The 18,019-nt window shown below is 41.5% G+C and overlaps 1 protein-coding gene across 1 annotated transcript; it reads right to left on the bottom strand.

Annotated features, from left to right (window-relative positions):
- Positions 1 to 991: 991 nt before the first annotated feature.
- Positions 992 to 17,067, bottom strand: FDX1 (ferredoxin 1). The gene is made up of 4 exons (XM_063394613.1): positions 16,771 to 17,067; positions 11,505 to 11,629; positions 8,724 to 8,853; positions 992 to 4,119 (listed from the first exon to the last, which is right to left on the bottom strand). Exons 1-4 carry the CDS (start codon positions 16,941 to 16,943, stop codon positions 4,005 to 4,007), a joined length of 543 nt encoding a protein of 180 aa, XP_063250683.1. The 5' UTR covers positions 16,944 to 17,067; the 3' UTR covers positions 992 to 4,004.
- Positions 17,068 to 18,019: the final 952 nt, after the last annotated feature.

The raw sequence follows: 18,019 nt of genomic DNA, 5'->3' as shown, positions 1-18,019 counted from the left end.
AGGATTTTTTTGTATACCCTGTCTTTGTATAACACATTGTCCCTTGCGTGGGCAAAACATAGGCTGTAGGAAATTTCCTCCACACTCTAGCCTGGACCTGTGAGAAGGGCAAACAGTGCCTCATCCCTGCAGCTTTTTTGGACACAGCCTTTTCAACCTGCCTCCAGCTGGGATGTGAATTAGGTTTGGACATGGCTGTCTTAAATCTTTTGGAGCCCCATAGCCAAAAACAATGAACTTCCAAGATTTAAGTTTTGTCTAAGAAGTCACAAACTGCCTACACTATTTGCCTTTTTAACTCTCACGACAGCATGCAGTCAAGATGATGGGAACTTCTGACATATCAAGAGGTGGTGGTGTGGAAATGCAAGGCACGTCCTTCTTTCCCCTTTAGGAACCACACAGACACACAAAACGTCATAGAGGTGGGAATGCTGGCTTGGCCTGACTGCATGGTGGCAGAGGAAAGGGACACAGTCTAGAGTCACAGACAAACTGCCCCAGAGTCTTGAAAAGGCAAAGGGATGCTTTTGGCCTGATTTTCTCACAACCACAACCCAATCAATCCAAAGGACCTTTTTACCAAGGAATGGAAGACATTGCAACCCACCATTCCCCCATGTTTGCGAAGTGCAATCTGTGCCCACCCCAGACTTTGAGTATGCTTCTAAAGTTTAGTTCACAACACAAAGGAAACAGTTTTGATTTGTTCCTCATTTTTGAGGAGGGAGAGAGAGAAGAAACCCAGTGACACCCATCTTTTAAAAGAGAAAGGAAATGGTTTTAGAAAGCAAATTACCCATAATCTTTATTTGAACAGGGAAGTAAACATGTATTCAACTAATTGTGATGCTATAATTGTGTGTCACTGCACAAGAATTCATACTTACACTTGAAAGTGCACCATTAATGGGTAAGTTCCATTTTTCACCCAGGAACACATTCAATAGCTTAGAGAAGAAGGAAAGAAAAATCCATGAAACAAGAGATGTCAGAAAGAGGTTAAAAATAAGATTTATTTGCAAATCATTTTGACAATAAACTCGTATCTCTGAGCTGTGCATTCTGGGGACTACAAGTCAGTTCCTTTGTGTTCTGAGATTTCCATTTCCATGAAGTATGGGATACCTCTAGAATTCAAAATGAGGTTCCAAGTGTCCTTTTTTGCCTTGCTGTGCTGAGTAATTCATTCCACAGGCACACTATAGGAGAGTCAAAGTCTTTGTAATGAGAAGCTGTCACAGGAAACACACAACGAAACCACCTTGGCTTAGAAAGAAAACTCACTTGGGAGCTGTTCCACATTTGTTTAACACAGTGTTAAGCACTTCAAGATTCCCACAAGAAGTACCTGGTGCTGTATGAAAAAAACCCCCAAATAACACAATGAAGAAAAACCAAAACCATAAGCCCAAAACAAAAAACCAAGGAGAGCCCAAAACTCAGTAACTATCAACATCTACCCCTACTCCTCACAGGTGTACCGAAACCTCGTATTTCTTTCTGATGTACAAATGCACAACACATCTAGTTACGACTTGAGTTCCCACTCTTGGAAGCTGATGAGCTGTCTCATGTAAAAAAAAAAAAACCAAACCCAAAGCCTCAAGATTTAATAGTAATAACTGTATATAAATGAGCTCAGGACAAAGGCAATACAAAGTGAAATTTACCTTAAGGTATGGCTGTGTGAGGGCAACCTCTCAGTCATAGAGAGGTTAGAGTCACAGCAGCAGAAGAGGAAGATAGCAGCATCTTCAGAACATTTCTTCAATTTATGCCCACCCTTCTCCCTGACCTTTCTCTCTCTGCCCTTCATAAAGCCTGAAAATTTTGATTCTGAAGTCTTAGTTTGAATCACATGACATCAGAGGTGTATTCTGAAACCCCTACATGATTAAGTTTTGAGCAGACCACAATTAGCATACCTTGCATTAGGACAAAGTTGAAAGGTAACAGAAGGAAATGAAGTAACTAGACAGGAAATAAAATAATCTGATCCACATCTATTTTAAATACAGTTTTAGAAAATATTAATTCTCATAACAAAGAGTAACTTTTTTTCCTCTTTACAAAGCTCAAAATAATCCCAATAATTGACACTGGAATAAAAATGTTTCTCCCCTCCCACATATATAATAACAATGCAAGAAAAGATGTCCAGATGTCATTGTCACCACTTCAAACAAAGCATTAATGAATGCTTTAGATCATTCAAATGTAAAAAACCATGGTTTTTTATATATATATATATATTTTAAAAGGCCCCCCAAAATCGAAAGTTTACAACTACTGCTGATAACCAGTTCATGTAAGTATTTATGTAAAGTTGGAGAAAATAATAGTCTTAGAAACATTATTTTATTTGGGCTACTTTAGAAAGACTAGAACAATATTCAACTGAAAGCTCTTCATCATCAATGCAGACACCATCCATCACAGGGGTTTCCCTGTACCTTCTGGGGAACCTAGGCCATTTTTATGTAACAAATATAGTTTGTCATTTTGCATTAACCATTACAGAAATGATCCTGCAAGCAAGGCCCAGAATCAAGCAACGTCTTCAAGCTGAACAGCTGAGCTAACATCAGACTGCCTCCTGCACAGCTCAAAACTAAAAAGGGATAAAGATTTCAGAACAAATCCGATGCTGACAAACATTGTCCCGTTCAATCCCAACTCAGTCATATTCACAGAACTGCAAGAGTTAGTGATGGGTAAATTGTAATTCCACTGGGTGTGTTCTCCCATTACACAGCTCCAAGGATTCATTCTTCTAAGCCCAGTCTATCCCAGTATTTGTGGTGTAGTCAAATGTAAATATTCTTGAAGTTTACTGACATCTGCTTTGGACCAGGGTTAAGCTGCAGGTGCCAAAATCCTGCATCAGCCTATCCTGGTTTCACCTGGGAGAGAGCTGATTTTCTCCCAGTAGCTGATACAGTGCTGTTCTGGATTTCAAATCCGAATATTGTTGATAACACACTGGTGTTTTAATGTAAACATGGCTTAACAACAACAAACTCAAGGCCTTTTCAGATTCTCACCTCATCTTGTGGGGGTGCACAAGGAATTGGGAGGGGATACAGCCAGGACAGCTGACCCCAAGTGAGGAGCAGGAGCTCCCAGACCATTTCATGTCATGCTCAAAATATCAGCTGGGGCAGAAGATGGCCAGGGGTCACTGCCTAGGAACTGGCTAGGCATCAGTCATCAGGTGGTGGGCAATTGTGTGGTGCCTCACTTGTTTTATGAATTTGTCATTATTACTGTTGTTTTCCTTTCTGTTTCTGTCCTGTTAAACTGTCTTTATCTCAACATATGAATGTTACCTTTTTTCCCCCCCAAATTTACCCCCTATTCCATTTGGAAGGGGGGTGGGCAGTGGTGGGGTGCAAGTGAATGGCTGTGTGGCATTCAGCTGCCTGCTGGGTTAAACCATAACACAGCTCTTACAACACATGGGTTTAGCAGTATTTTCACAAGACAACCTTTGCCACATCTCATTTAGATTTCAAAGTTTGGAAAATTCCTATCCTGAAAATTCGCTATTTGCTGAGGAAGTATCATATCTACTGAGAATTTCAACTAGCTCTGAGCACACCATCTTTAATGGCAACACTTCAAAAAGACCCCATGTAAGGGTCTTTTCTCTTACACATTTAGGTCTGAGACCTAGAAATGCTCAGAGTTTGTTTTAGGAGAAGCCCTGTACAAATGATCCAGTTTCTAAATGTCATTAAATGTTTTGGCAGAATAATGTTATATGAAATCTGTAATATACTTGCTGATGTTTATAATCCAATGATTACTTATAAGAACTATTATTGCATTTTAAGCGTAAAAATATAAGAGGTTCTATAAAGAAAATTAAAATAGCATTAATCTAATATTGATAGTCATATAAAATAACTCACAATTATGTAAGTATCCATATTTAATTACACATTTAAAAATAAGTTATAAAAATAATTAAGCTTCTTTAAAACCCCTAGGATATATTTTTAGGAGTTTTTACTCATGTCTACTGATTGTCTAGCATCAGCCACAGCTTCTGGTACTCGAACAGTCATATCATTCATTGATTTCTTCAAGCAGATTTGGCAGCCCAAACGTGATCTGTGGGGAAACAGGATATGATTGTTAGTTCTAGCCCACCAGCAATCTAACAGCATTTACCCCCCTACACCTCCAACACTCAGCCATCCCAAACAGACCATGAACTAGGAACAGCCCCTCTTGTGCAGGGCCTTAAACCAGCACAGGAGTGAACCGCGCGCATCAGCACAAGGATCTGTGTGGCAATAGCCAGGATTTACGGCCAGAACAGAGCTCAGCACACTGCAAAGTCCTGCTGAGTACTTCCTGCCCACTGAGACAGTATGGCAGAATATGGGTGACCCTTCCTTTTCCAGTGGGTCACTGACAGGTCAGTCCAGTGCAGGGAGTGAGGCTTCATCTCCCAAGGGACATCTGGCACCTCTGAAGAGATAAAGGCAATGAATCTGAATAAAAGCCTCAGAAAAAGCAAAGCCTAGCCTCTCCATCCAGAGGTCAATGTTCTCAAACTAAAAATATCAAGATTGTGTGTAAGCCAGAAAAGTAAGAGTGAAAAGACAAGAAACATAGGAAGGAGAAAGAGAACGATAAAACACTCAAGGCACCGGAGAAGATGTCATCCTTCATTTCTGTACCTATCATTCAGCATGAGAAAACCAGATGTTGCACACAAGCAATTAAAACCAGAAGATTTAATACCACAAGAAAACTCTGCAGACATCACAAGCTGCTTTTATTGCAGGGATAACTTTAATTCAATGTCCTGCCTCAGTATTCAAGTATAGAATACTAAAGATGTCAGCAAGGACGGGCACCAGTCCCTGGCAAGACACTAGCTAGCTGACAACCTGTTTCAAGAATGTAAAGTTTCCATTCTTTTATCCACCTCTCCATATGCATTTACCTGCATTTGCCTTTTAACTCCAAATGTCATTTCCTATGCTCAAGAGCATAAAATCCTCGTGCATGTTTTCACAGGCAGGTGATGATATTACCACAGCACTGTAAACAAACCTTACTCCTCACTGTGTTCTCCTAAGTCTTTCACAAGGATGCTCTCACTAATTAAAACCTAGCACCAATCACTTTTACATCATGCTGTTGATCACATACTCTTACCAGGCAGCTTAATATTTCTTGTTAAAAGATTTTTTTTAACCAATTACTTTAACTTTACAGGGCCTTTGCTCTTATGCTGTAGCACTTCAAAATGTAGTAAACAATTTCTAGACTTATGTAAACTGCATGAACTGCAAGATCTTTCTTCAGCTCAGTGACTTATATGAAGAATTTCCATATCTGCTTCATCCCTCTATAAAAGCTCTGTTGAATTCTTTCCTTACCCATAGCAGATAGGATAGAAAAGCAACAGCCCAGAGAATCACAACAGTGTTCTTCAGTTCCAAATCTCAGTTTGAAATGTTGAATCTCATTTTAAAAGCTGATTCCCATCTTCCCATTCCTTTGACGTGGAAGCAGTTTCAAACCAACTCATTAAGCCTTACAGCAGTTCAGGAATGCCATACTGAACTCCTGTAGAGCTCCTGGGTGAATGCTGGCTACTATTACTATTTGTTATCACTCAGTTTATTTATCTGCAGTAATACTACTTCTATAGACATGTTGGTTTGAAAGAAGAGCACAGAATATGCCATCCTCAGCAAAGAAACCTTCCAGTACAGGGATAACCCCTCTAGAGATAACAATGCAAAAGAAACTTTGCTTTTATGTTATCTTTTTCTATTTTACATGCACCTTCTACATCACCCATTGGCTCTGCATGTAGACAAAGCTCCCTGTTTCCCATAGGTTAGAAACAAAAATATTTGCCTACTTTTAGCAAGCTGTTTCTCATCTCATTTTTTCCTTTATAATCCTTATTTTAACTTGCCAGGGTTTGCACTCCCCCATCTTACTACTTTCTACTGTTCTTCAGTTAATCAAAACAACTGCATTTTAATCTAATTAATCCTTCATTTTAAAAACCACAAGCTTTCATGGCAGTTGCTGCCTGAAACTTTCCCAAATACAGAGTCACTGACAAGAATAAGCTTCTATGCTTATACCTGTGACAGAACATAGAAGTGCATCTCCATTACACGAATTTACATTGGCACAGGAGTCCAGGTGACCTGCAGCAAATACCAGACACTTAATGCTACCTCTTTCAGAACAGTCATCCTCTCACTTAAATGGAAGGTCCCTGGCCATAGGAAGAACATATGATGCTAGGAAAACCTAACAGAAGAACCAAACACCCTCAGAGGGTATAAAGCTTAATTTGGTATGAAGAACTTATAGGGAAAACAGAAACATTTAAACAGAGAGATCTGGCTTGCTACTGTTTTCCAGTTCTTCAGTAAAATCTCCTTGCTTTAAACCTTTACATAAAAGGTAGCCAAAACAAAAAAAAAGGTTTTTATTAGATCATATGACTCCACAGCTATTCAGGAATTATTTTCACAGAATCACAGAATAATGAGGTTGGAAGAGACCTCTAAGATCATCAAGTCCAACCTATGCCTTAACACCTCAACTAGACTATAGCACTAAGTGCCATGTCTAGTCTTTTTTTAAACACATCCAGAGATGGTGACTCCACCACCTCCCTGGGAAGACAATTCCAGTGCTTTATTACTCTTTCAGTGAAAAATTTTTTCCTAATATCTAACCTGTACCTTCCCTTACATAGCTTGAGACTGTGTCCCCTTGTTCTGTCAGTTGCTGCCCGGTGGAAGAGACCAACCCCCACCTGTCTACAACCTCCCTTCAGGAAGTTGTAGAGAGCAATAAGGTCACCTCTAAGCCTCCTCTTCTCCAGGCTAAACAACCCCAGCTCCTTCAAGCATTCCTCATAGGGCTTGTGTTCCAAGCCCCTCACCAACCTTGTTGCCCTCCTCTGGACACGCTCAAGCATCTCAATATCCTTCCTAAACTGAGGGGGCCAGAACTGGACACAGTACTCAAGGTGTGGTCTCACCAGCGCCGAGTACAGGGGAAGAATGACCTCCCTGCTCCTGCTGGTCACACAATTCCTAATGCAGGCCAGGATGCCATTTGCCTTCTTGGTCACCAAGGCACGTTGCTGGCTCATATCCAACCGGTTGTCAACCAGCACCCCCAGGTCCCTTTCTGCCTGAACACTGTCCAGCCACACTGTCCCCAGCCTGTAATGCTGGGCCTGTAATTTTGGCCCTGACCCTAAAAGATACTCTTTATTATGGTAGGTGACATGCTTAATAGGCTAATGGGGTGGGGTATTTTTGTGTTGTTTGGGGTTTTCATTGTTGTTGTTGTTTTGGGGTTTTTTTTTTGGTTTTTGTTTGTTTGTTTGTTTTTGTGGGTTTTTTTTTTTTTTTTTCAAAACAGAAAATGGGTTTTTGTGAGACAGGAAAAATGATAAAACAATAGAAACTACAAATATCTTGTAGCTTGACTTCTCTGCCTTTCCAACCTCTCATAAATGTTAAGATTTGGCTGAAGTGAAAGTGTATTGTCATGTAGAAATTATGAGTACAGGACTCCTTTTGCTGATATAAGGAGACTGACAAGTTAATTCAGAGTACTTTGCAGAGACAAACTCTGTACTATACATTTATACACCAGGTATAAAGCCCCTGACAGAACTGGAAATATTATCAAAAAACTTCAAGTGGTTCCATTGAAACACGAGGGAAAGGGCTTATGCAACCTCATAAGGCACAGCTGCCTGCTGTTTGTGTGGGCATGTTGTGTGCCAAAGGCTGCTTGTGCACCAGCAGGTACAACAGCCCACCAGGAATGGGTCTGTGATGAGGGTTAACACCCTAACTGCAAGACGTGTGATGGGCGAGGGTGGGGGTGACGCAGAACAGAGGTTTACTTTAGACTACCACTAGTCTAATCCTAATGCCTATCAGCAATCAGAGCACACTTCAGGATCAGTTTCTCCCAGAGGGAATCTGGTTTATGTGCCCAAGGAGCACTGTGATCTAAGTCAAAGAACAACGAGTATGTACACTGACACATCTGTACACTGTTTGTCCTACAGAAGGCTTGGAGGAAGGATCTTAGCAATGCACATAAATACCAGGGAGGCTGGAGAAGGTGGAGTCTCAATCCTTGGGAATATTCAAAAGCTGTCTGGACATGGTGCTGGGCATTGGATCTAGGTGGTCCCGCTTGAGCAGGGAGTTGTACCAGTTGACCTCAAGAGGTCCCCTCCAACCACAACCCTTCTGTGACTCTGTGAAAAGAAGATCTGACCAAAACCTAAAATACTGACATAAACACATTCATAAAATACATGAACTAGCTACAGACTAACAAGGGAGTGAAAACAGAAGGGAAGAGAAACAAGAATAAGAAAATCCATACACAGGACAGCAGTGGCAGAGCTTTTGTGGAAGAAACTGGGTTTCCAGTCATACTTTAGTGTTAACATTTCTGCACCAGACCCCTCCGAAGACAAATCACCGGCAACTGACACTTTCCAGTCACAAAAACAATACCAACATCTTTTTAATACTAATTCACACATTCAAACTTGGCAGTCCTGTTTGTGTAACAGAATGCAGCTATTCATTAAAAGCTGATCAAGGTGCTCCATATTGGACTGCCCCATCTGCAAAACTTTCTTCCCATTCTTTGGGGAAGTAACACAGGGAAGTGTTAAGTTGCCTTACGTTTCTGTGAGGCCATATGCCAGGTCCAGCATGTCCATCTCTTCATCAGTAATTGCATCTAGTTTCTCAAATATGTGGTTTTCAAATATTAAATGACAAGTTGAACAGGCTAGCGTTCCTTCACATGCACCTAAAGAAAAATAAATGAAGATCATAGAAAATCCAAGTTTCAAATTGCATCTGAATTTCAGAAAAAATCCTACATGTGTTTGTTTCATACAAGAAGTCTTGGTTGATTAGCAAAATTAATGTTCTGTATATTCCCACCTTCAAATACCTACTCTGCATTCAACTGTCAATAGTATTTCTACAGTTACTATATCACTAAGATTTACTTAAATGCTAAGTAATCAGTTAAAAATGCTAAATAATCAGTTAAAACACTTAACTAATTCTCTTTCCACCATTTAAAGAAAGAACAGCTTTCTACTGTAAGAATACAAAAGCAGATAATGCTGTCGATCAACACTACTTTATTTATTTCCAATGCTGATCCTTCTTATCTCTCTCTTTGCCACGTTTTTGAGGTTTTCTCTAGAAGTTCAACAGCAGACACCTGCTACACAAAAACAATCCTTAGAAGTACAGGGAGGAGGGATTTTATACTTATTTCTTCTCCCTCAACAGAACACTAATTCACAGCAACAAAGGTAGTCAGGCTAGAGAGATGGCCTACATGGATTATGAGGTGTTCCAGTGTGAGTCAAGGACCTAACAAGTTGCTGGGGCAGAGCAGCACAAGCACCAACTCCACCTACCTGCTACAGAAATTAGGTCACCACAGCACAGTAAAAGTTTGAACTCTGACAAATTTGTCTCTGTCATTGTATTGGGCTGTGTCTTGGGCTGGCACCAAGTTCTCCACAGTGTTCAAACAGAAATATGCAACTTTAGGAAGAGGGGGAAAGCTAAATACTGTAGAGATTACAAATCTCAGGCTCTGATTTAAATTGATAGAAGAGAAACAGATAACATATTAGCCAATCTTCACTTATTTAGTTATTTCTAGGGAGAGCAGAACCAAAAATCCTGTGACCACATCACCTTTGTAACCATATGGAAATAAGGGAAGCAAGATTTTATGTAAAACCACTGCTATGAAATTAAATAGTGGAACTCATCATTAAACCATAAGGACCATGCAGAAAGCATCATGCTGCTATGGTACCAAAAGCATACATTCAAAGTGAGCACAACACTGTAATACAACATTTGATTTTTAAATTATATGTCTTCAAATACACATGAAAAAGCAGAGTTTAATTAAAGTGCCAAACAAAGTTTGTCACATCAGCAGCTTAAGGATTGTTAATGTTGGGGAAGTGAGGGAAGGGGTGAAGGGGGGAGGAAAGAACATTGACGAATCTCTTTGAACAGTGGAAGGTCTTTCCACAACCACAGAACTGGCAATAACAAACAAATTGAGTGCAGCTAGCTGAATCATTCAATAGATCTGTAACTCCGGATATAAAAAGGTATTTCTATTATTGTTAATGCACATGGGATGCCCCCTAGTGATAGAAGCAAATAAGCAGGATCTACATTTTACTTTTCCCTTATTACTTCTTTCTTAAACACAGAACATTCATTTTTACTACATTATTTCTCTGCCCTAGTACAATGTTTCATAAGCAAGTGGTTATTGAAATAGGACTAGCACATATTATAATTAAAGACTGCAACAGTATTCCAAATTTTCAGTTTGGCTTCCTTTTATTGACAGCATTGCTTTTTCCCACTTTACCACAATGCTTTAAAACAACAAACATTTTCTGTTCCTAGAATACATTTCCTATTTATTAGAATACAAGCAGATGAGCCATAAGCCTAAATGAGTCATTTAATAATGATACATAAAACTAGTTGCATTACAAATTTTTGAGACAATTTTTCTTCCCCAGATATATGCAACTCTAGACATAAAAGATGTCTCAGATATTAAGTATGAGATTTTAAATCTTATCAAAGATTTAAAAAGATACCTTCCCAAGGTATTTAATTGCAATTACCTAATACCTTTGAGCAATATAGTCTTGTGTTTTGAGCAATAAGGGCTGGTGGAAGATGCCCATGGCAGGGGGGTTTGGAACTGAACCATCTTCAAGGTCCCTTCCAACCCAAACCCTCCTATGATTCTAACTATGGAAAATGCAAAAGTTTGAAGAAATAGAGAGAAGTTGCAACTTTCTCCTGTTTTGATTTTAAATGGAACTCGTACTAAGTTAGAATTTCACAAGGTCTCCTTTACCCCATTTCTTTAATAAGAACTAAACTCCTTGCTCTTCCCTGCTAACTGACACGGATTTGGTTGTTCCTTGCATTTTGCACTCCTCTGCTGTAGATATGGTGCTACAAAAAGCCTGGTAATAAATCGAGACGGCCTGGCAATACAGAAGCAACCAGACACTGCTAGAAACACACCAGTTCTGTGTTGCCTCCAGAACAGAACCTTTCAGCTAAGAAGAGGTCTGCAGGCAGAATGTCTCAGGCTCCACTTTGACAGCACTCTGTGTGTATTCCCCTCTTTAATACTCAACTTGATAAACACACCAAGTATTTTTTTTAAAACTTGCACCAAAATATTCTACACACCTGCAGGAGGAAAAAAGGGGAAAAAATCCAAGCAAAGTACAGCTAGGTTTTATATATAAAATATTCATTTACAGTTGGACTCAATGATCTTAAGGGTCTTTTCCAATCTAAATGATACTATAAATATTTATGCATACAGAGGAACATAAGTTCTAGACACTGAATAAAATATTCAGTGAATCTACTTACCAAAACCATCTATGTCTAGATTATTGTCAACAACAACATCCAGCAGTGAATCTCCAGGTTTTCCCTTGGCTGTTAGTTTGTCACCGTCGCGGTTTATGAAATGAACAGTTATTTTATCATCTGAGCTGAAAAAGAAAATTATATAATATAATTAAAGGATTCTAGAATTTTTTTAGCATTTTAGAGTGGATTGAATACTACTAAAATAATTGATACGACTACTGTCAACTCCAAGAAAAGAGAAACTTCAGTTATTGGCTTTTAAAAGCTGGAACAGGTACAAGCTTTTACTGCTGCACACTGAGAAAAGACCATGAAAAATAAGGAAAAAACACCCTGGTGTCTGTTTTGTCACTACAAGCTATATGGCATCCAGATGTTTTGCCTTTCACCAAAGACAGTCAGTTTATTTTAGGCACAACGTTTGTATTTTTAACAAATAAAGGAGCTTATTTTAAATGTTTCTCTCCCCACCTTTCTGTGAACTCTTGTTCTGGATTTAGGAATTTTTTGCTGTTCTCATAATTACTATTTAGGATAAATTCTAAATTTTCCCATTTCTGCTTAGAGGTTTAGGTATTACTTTATTAGTTCCGAAATTTAATTCTTCTCTTCTCCCACAAATGGAAATGCTCCAACAGCATTCTACTGTCTTTAGGCACAGATTCTCTGAGGAGATCATCTTGTAAATATTAATTCTAGTGAAGTACAAAGTTTTTACACTGGTTTCAAGGAAAGAGGGTGTTTTTTTTTTCCAGACAATTGTTTATTTAAGAAAAAACTCACTTGCAGTCTGCACAAAAATGTCTTAAGACTGAAGCTTTTAACATGAAAAATTTTTTGCATTCTATACTATTTTCACATGCAAATTAAAGGAAAACATTAAATATACTAATAAAATACAGCATGTTCAATTTTAAACAGACTATTTTCTTTCCTACAGTAAGAGAGCAAAACAAAAATTTGTTGGATGGACAGTGAAGAAATCTGCCAAGAGATGACAGATAAAAAAAGAACAACTAAAAAGCTAATTCAAAAAGTTATGTTTCCATACGAAATCCATGTTTGAAAACCACATGGTTCATATTATCCATACTCTTCTTAGTAACTGTGGGCCTTGAGTGATTTATGTCATATGAAAAACATGCACATTTGAAAATCAAGTCACCTCCTGGAACTCTTGTACAGCTGAATATTAAAGAAAAAACTTGGAAGTGGCCATGCTGAAAAATCATTGAACAAATCATTTTTGTAACTGGCTGTTAGCAATCTGAGTCCTGGCTTGTTATGAAACAACAACAAATGTTTTTTGCTCAAGACTTCATACACTGGCCACAAGTCAAGCTCCTCTGGCACCAGTATGCTCCATGATGATTCATTATGATGCCATGTTCAATTCTTTTCCTATCATCCCTCAGACCACTTTCCAGAAGGCAGCCACAAGCCACAATTAACTATAAATTCATTCCAAAACAATAATTGTTAAGGATGGGCTGACCTTGCTGACCTGCAGAATGCAACTGAAGCGCATTCCATTAAAAAAAAAAAAAAAAGCAAAACAGAAATCTTAAAGACGTATCTTTACAAAATCTGATTTATGTTGCACAGTCACCTGTGATATCCAAGGACTGCCAGCAAACCATTCTGTGGGGGTTTAAGAAACCACTCTGCTTTTCATTTTGCTCCTCGGCTATGTTAACACCTCCCACAGCAGAACCAAGGAAACAAGCACCCACTTAGATAAACTAGTACAGAATTCACCACCTCCTCTGGGAGTTTCAGACTGATGGTTTAGACTGCACCTGGAAAGGTACAGATTCCCATTCTGAGAGCCTAAGTTAATGTCTGACAGAGAAATTTTAAATGGCCTCAAAAAGCCCTTCTCGAGCTCAGTGTACACTCTCCTGTGCTGAAATATTTCTGTCAATGTGACAAAAACAACGCTGATAGGTTGTGCAATATGTACTTGCATTTCTGGGTATGCTCTGCCAAAGGTATAGACATGGCAAGTACTAAATACTTATTCCACTATCCTAAACATACTCTTTATTATAGGATTAGGCACTCAGAGTACCATGGAGCAAACAATAAGATGTCTGGGCATCCGTTAGATGCCTGGAACTTTTGTAAATGACAAGTCAACTCCCTCCAGGTTTTCAAAACACACTTGAAACTCTCTTCACCCGTGCTTACACTTGAATCTGATCGAACACCACAGCGCCACATAAGGAACGGTGCTGCCCCCGCCCCTTTGCTCCTCCTCTCTCCAGCGCTCCCGCTGTCCCGCAGTAACCCCGGTCTCGGCGTGCACCGGCTGAAAGCCAAGGTAAATCACCCCACAGATGTCAGAGCAGCAGAGTCAGATCTGACCCTCAGATGAAATTCACAGTTTAGAACGGCTGTGTTACTGCAACTTTATGCTGCAATGACACAATCTGGATTTCATGATCAGATTAGACCAATCTCTTTACGGTATAAAAATGTGGGTTCGGGTAAGCCCCACTCCAAATCACCCTGCCATCATCCTAACACCAGTATTACCACAAGTCAACCCCTTTTGCTAATGTGGATGAACATCAAGCACAAAAACAACCGGACCCAGAAAGCAAAACTGACAAAAGTGCCACTGCCCACAACAAAACCAAGGAAACAGCCGTGGGATGTCCTTGTCAGCAGGGGCAATCTGACATTTGCCTCAGCCAGTTAAGGACCTGCACTGTGGCTGCGTGTGCCTCATGCAGCAAGGGACAGATGGAGGTCCACCAGGTCACTGACTTTTGTTAAAAACTGACACAGTAATCAATCTTTTGATAGGACCTAATCCACCCTGACTTATAATTGAAACTAAAATTTATTTATGTGTGTAAAGTTAGATACAGCCTTCTTTAAGTATTTCAGTAGATCTGGTTTTTTGCTATTGCCACCTTTTATCTCTCTTCACTTAGCCAAAATATTTAAAAGAAGAAATCTCCGGTGCTCTACTCGGTGAAAATACTTCCAGAAGTGTGTTTGTAATAATCAGACTAGTCAGACATTCCAAACGCATTGAGCCAATCTTCTCAATGACTGGGAGATACCATCAAAAAAATCTCACCTACATGAAACAATATTTAGGCTTCATAAATTTCAAATAACACCGGTTTTGTCCACCCAGACATTGTTTGCATCGAGAAAAACAACTATCCAAATACCCACATGCTGTGAACCAGTCACAGAAACAGCAAATCCAACAGCCCTAACTGCCCGAGGAGTTCCAGGAATTAAACCATTACACAGGCCTCAATCAACAGAAGTTATAAATCTGAACTTATCTTTGAAGCATGGAGTTATTATGCTGCGCACCAAAAACATTGTACAGATAACCAGACTGGGATAAAGGAATTCTGAAATAACTAGTGTTCACCATGAAATCAAAAGAAAGTATAAGGGATAAAAAAGGAACAAGAGAAAGGAGGAAATGGAAATGAAAACAATGTCTGATGTGCCACTGAAACCCTTGGAAACCTCAGCTCACAGGAATCACCTCAGGTAATGTTTTGTATAGTGAGGTCTTCATTCCCCAGACACAAACACAGCTAATTTTACATACATAAATAATGATAAATCTTTTTATTGAAATAACACTGGCTGATTATATAAAGGTCAGGAACTGGGTCTCAAATATGATTCCCAGAGAAAGTAACTTATGCATAAATGGAGAGAACAGTATTATACAAGAGTTTTCCTTTCCTCCCAACTCCCTCAGCCAGGTTATGACATTGAGTATATAAACAATATTGGAAACACTTGTTTGCATAAGCTTTTTTGCTGGTGTGCTTCCAAAATGAATGTAAATAAATTCCATTCTGTGTTCACCCTGTTTGTGAAAGACACAAGGGGATTACAGGTCTTACATTACTATTAGGTAAGGAAATGCCTTCCCTTTATAGGATTCTTTTTTCAATTATTTTAATACCTTTTAAAAAACTTGTCAATACATCACACCTTTATTTTTTAAGTTAAAAACTGCAAATCAGGAACCTTAAAATCAACTGATGACCAGCAGGATGCTTCAGAGAAGAGATCTGAAGAAGAGATCTGACTAGCAACTTACTCATCTCATATGGGAGTCCTAGGCTAGAAAAGTTAAGTCTCTCTCTCCATATTAAAAGTATCTGCTGGAACAAAGTCAAAGATCACCTACAGGAGAGTTTAAAAGCAAACTATTTGAGACAGCTTTGATGCTGAAGGCACTGACCCAATCTTCTGGAAACAGGCCAGGGACTGGGCCCCGATGCTGGGCTGCTGATCTTGGGTCCTGTTCCAAGTCTAGGAAACTTCTCTGGCAACCAAGTACATCAGGTTTTAAAACTTCTGCGTTTTAAATACTGAAAGTTAGCTGTAGACTCTGACCTATCTTTTAATATACAAACTACCAGCCAGAGGGCTGTACATAAACAGTCGGTGACTACCTGTAGTGAGCATCAAAACTACAGCTGTTGACTGTGTGACATTAAATGCCCACAGATGTAATGCATTCTGAAATAACTACTCATACATACTGGTGGGGAGAGGAGGAGCTCTGCACATTTAGATCGGACCACAGAATCAATTAGGTCGGAAAAGATCTCTGAGATCATCAAGTCCAAGCTATTACCAAACATGACCATATCAACTAAATCATGGCACTAAGTGTCACGTCCAGTCTTTGCATGAAGAAAGATGGAAAAGTGCTCTTCAGTGCAGAAAAACTATACCAAAGGCAGAAAACACTTTCATTATTAGGATCTCTCTGATATGTGCTGTATTTCTACCACAAGCCCAGCTAGACTTTCACGGGAAGAACAAAACAACAGAAAAAAAACCCAAGCGCAACTTTAGCTAAGGTCATAACCTCTTAGAAAACCAGTCAGACACCAGGAAGGTTGCTTTGGCGTTCCACAACGTTACAGGCCATATCAACAGGGTTCCAGGTCACACCGCCCCTGAGCCTCACCCGCGCCGGGGGCCGGTGCGGGGCCTCGCCGGAGCCAACCCGCAGCGCCGGCACAGCCCTGCGGGGCACAGCTCGGCGGAGGTCCCCCCAGAGCGCCTCGGTGCCACCGCCAAGCGCCGGTGAGGGGCGGAGGGGGCCGGGCCCGTCAGAGCCACCGCGGGAAGGTCATCCCGTGCCACAGGCAGCCGCTGGCCCCGGCTGCCCGCAGCGCCGAGACCCGGCCCCGTCCGGCTCCTGCGGGCGGCCGCCCCGGGGAGCCCGCCCGGCGCCTCACGGCTGCGACCCCCTTACCTGAGCACCGCCCGGGCAGAGAGGCTGAACGGGCGCGCTGCCCTCCCGGCAGCGCTGCCGCAGCCCGGCCTCGGCCCGGCTGCCGGCAAGGTGGAGGAGAAGAGCCAGCGGCGGGAGGAAGCGGCGGCGGCCCGGAGGAGCCGCGCCGGCCCCGGGGCGGCCATGGCGGCCATGGCGGCGGGACGGGAGCGCTGAGGCTCGGCGGGGCGGGGGCAAAGTCCCGCCGCTTACGCCGGGAGCGCGCGCGGCGGCGATTCTCGCAGCCGTTTACGCAGCGCGCGGCCCGCCCCGCCGGCGTGACCGCGGGGTTACGCAAAGTGCGCGGAGCGCGCGGGGGGCGGGGCCGGCGCGAGGGCCGCCCCCGGGTGCCCTCAGGTGCCCTCATGTTCTCTCATGTTCCCTCATGGTCCCCCCGTGCCCCGCTCTGTCCCGCACCGCCCCCAGATCCAAGCGCTGCTTCTCCCTTCCAGGAGAGCGGAGTCAGGAGCCCAGCATGTGCTGACCCTCTGCTCGGCAGGGTCCACGAGGGATTTCTTGTCACAGCAAGGACTCGGCGCTGACCCGCGGTGGAGGAGTCCCCCAAAGGGTCGTCACTCCTTCCCAAATGGCCCTTTGGGATGCTTGGCCCGTGGGGGAGTGGGCTCCAGTTCCAGGCTGGGCAAGTGGCTGATGCTACTTGGAGCTCTATTGAAATAGCTTATATTAATGTGCAGCTCCAGGGGAAGTGGGGAGTCTGAGCCTTCCGCCTATGCTGTCCAGGCAGGACCATGAAGAAATTCCCAGTTCCTCATTACTGTTTCCAACGCCAGAGGATCCAACCTCTAAAATGCTGGCATCAGCAAATGGACTGCAGTGCTGCTGTCAGAGGGTCTAGCACGGAGCGAACATTTGTGATGCATGGCTCAAGTATCAGTATGTGCCACAGGAAATTTTGAAACTTCCTGAGCAATCACAGACTGCACATGCAGGCTTAACTTGTCTCTGGTAGTTTTGGTCACATGGTTATGTAGATACCCTTCATTCTACCACACCCTAACTGGGGAGTTCTGAGTAAATAAAGGAAAAAAAGTAACAATTACCTTGAAATAATTCTTTCGAATGGGAATGGAAACGAATGGGGGAAAAGAGGTGGGAATGATACCTCTGATACCCTTGGGGCTGCAAAGATTATTCTTGATGCCTTATAATTTTGTTGCAGCAGAATAAGATTGAAGAGGGAGGCAATACACTATATGACTTCTGTATTTTC

This window comes from Prinia subflava, chromosome 3 (genome assembly GCF_021018805.1).
Source record: "Prinia subflava isolate CZ2003 ecotype Zambia chromosome 3, Cam_Psub_1.2, whole genome shotgun sequence".
In the NCBI taxonomy this organism is placed as follows: Eukaryota; Metazoa; Chordata; class Aves; order Passeriformes; family Cisticolidae; genus Prinia; species Prinia subflava.
Note: the sequence above shows the minus strand (reverse complement) of the source record. Positions and strands in the feature narration are given on the sequence as shown.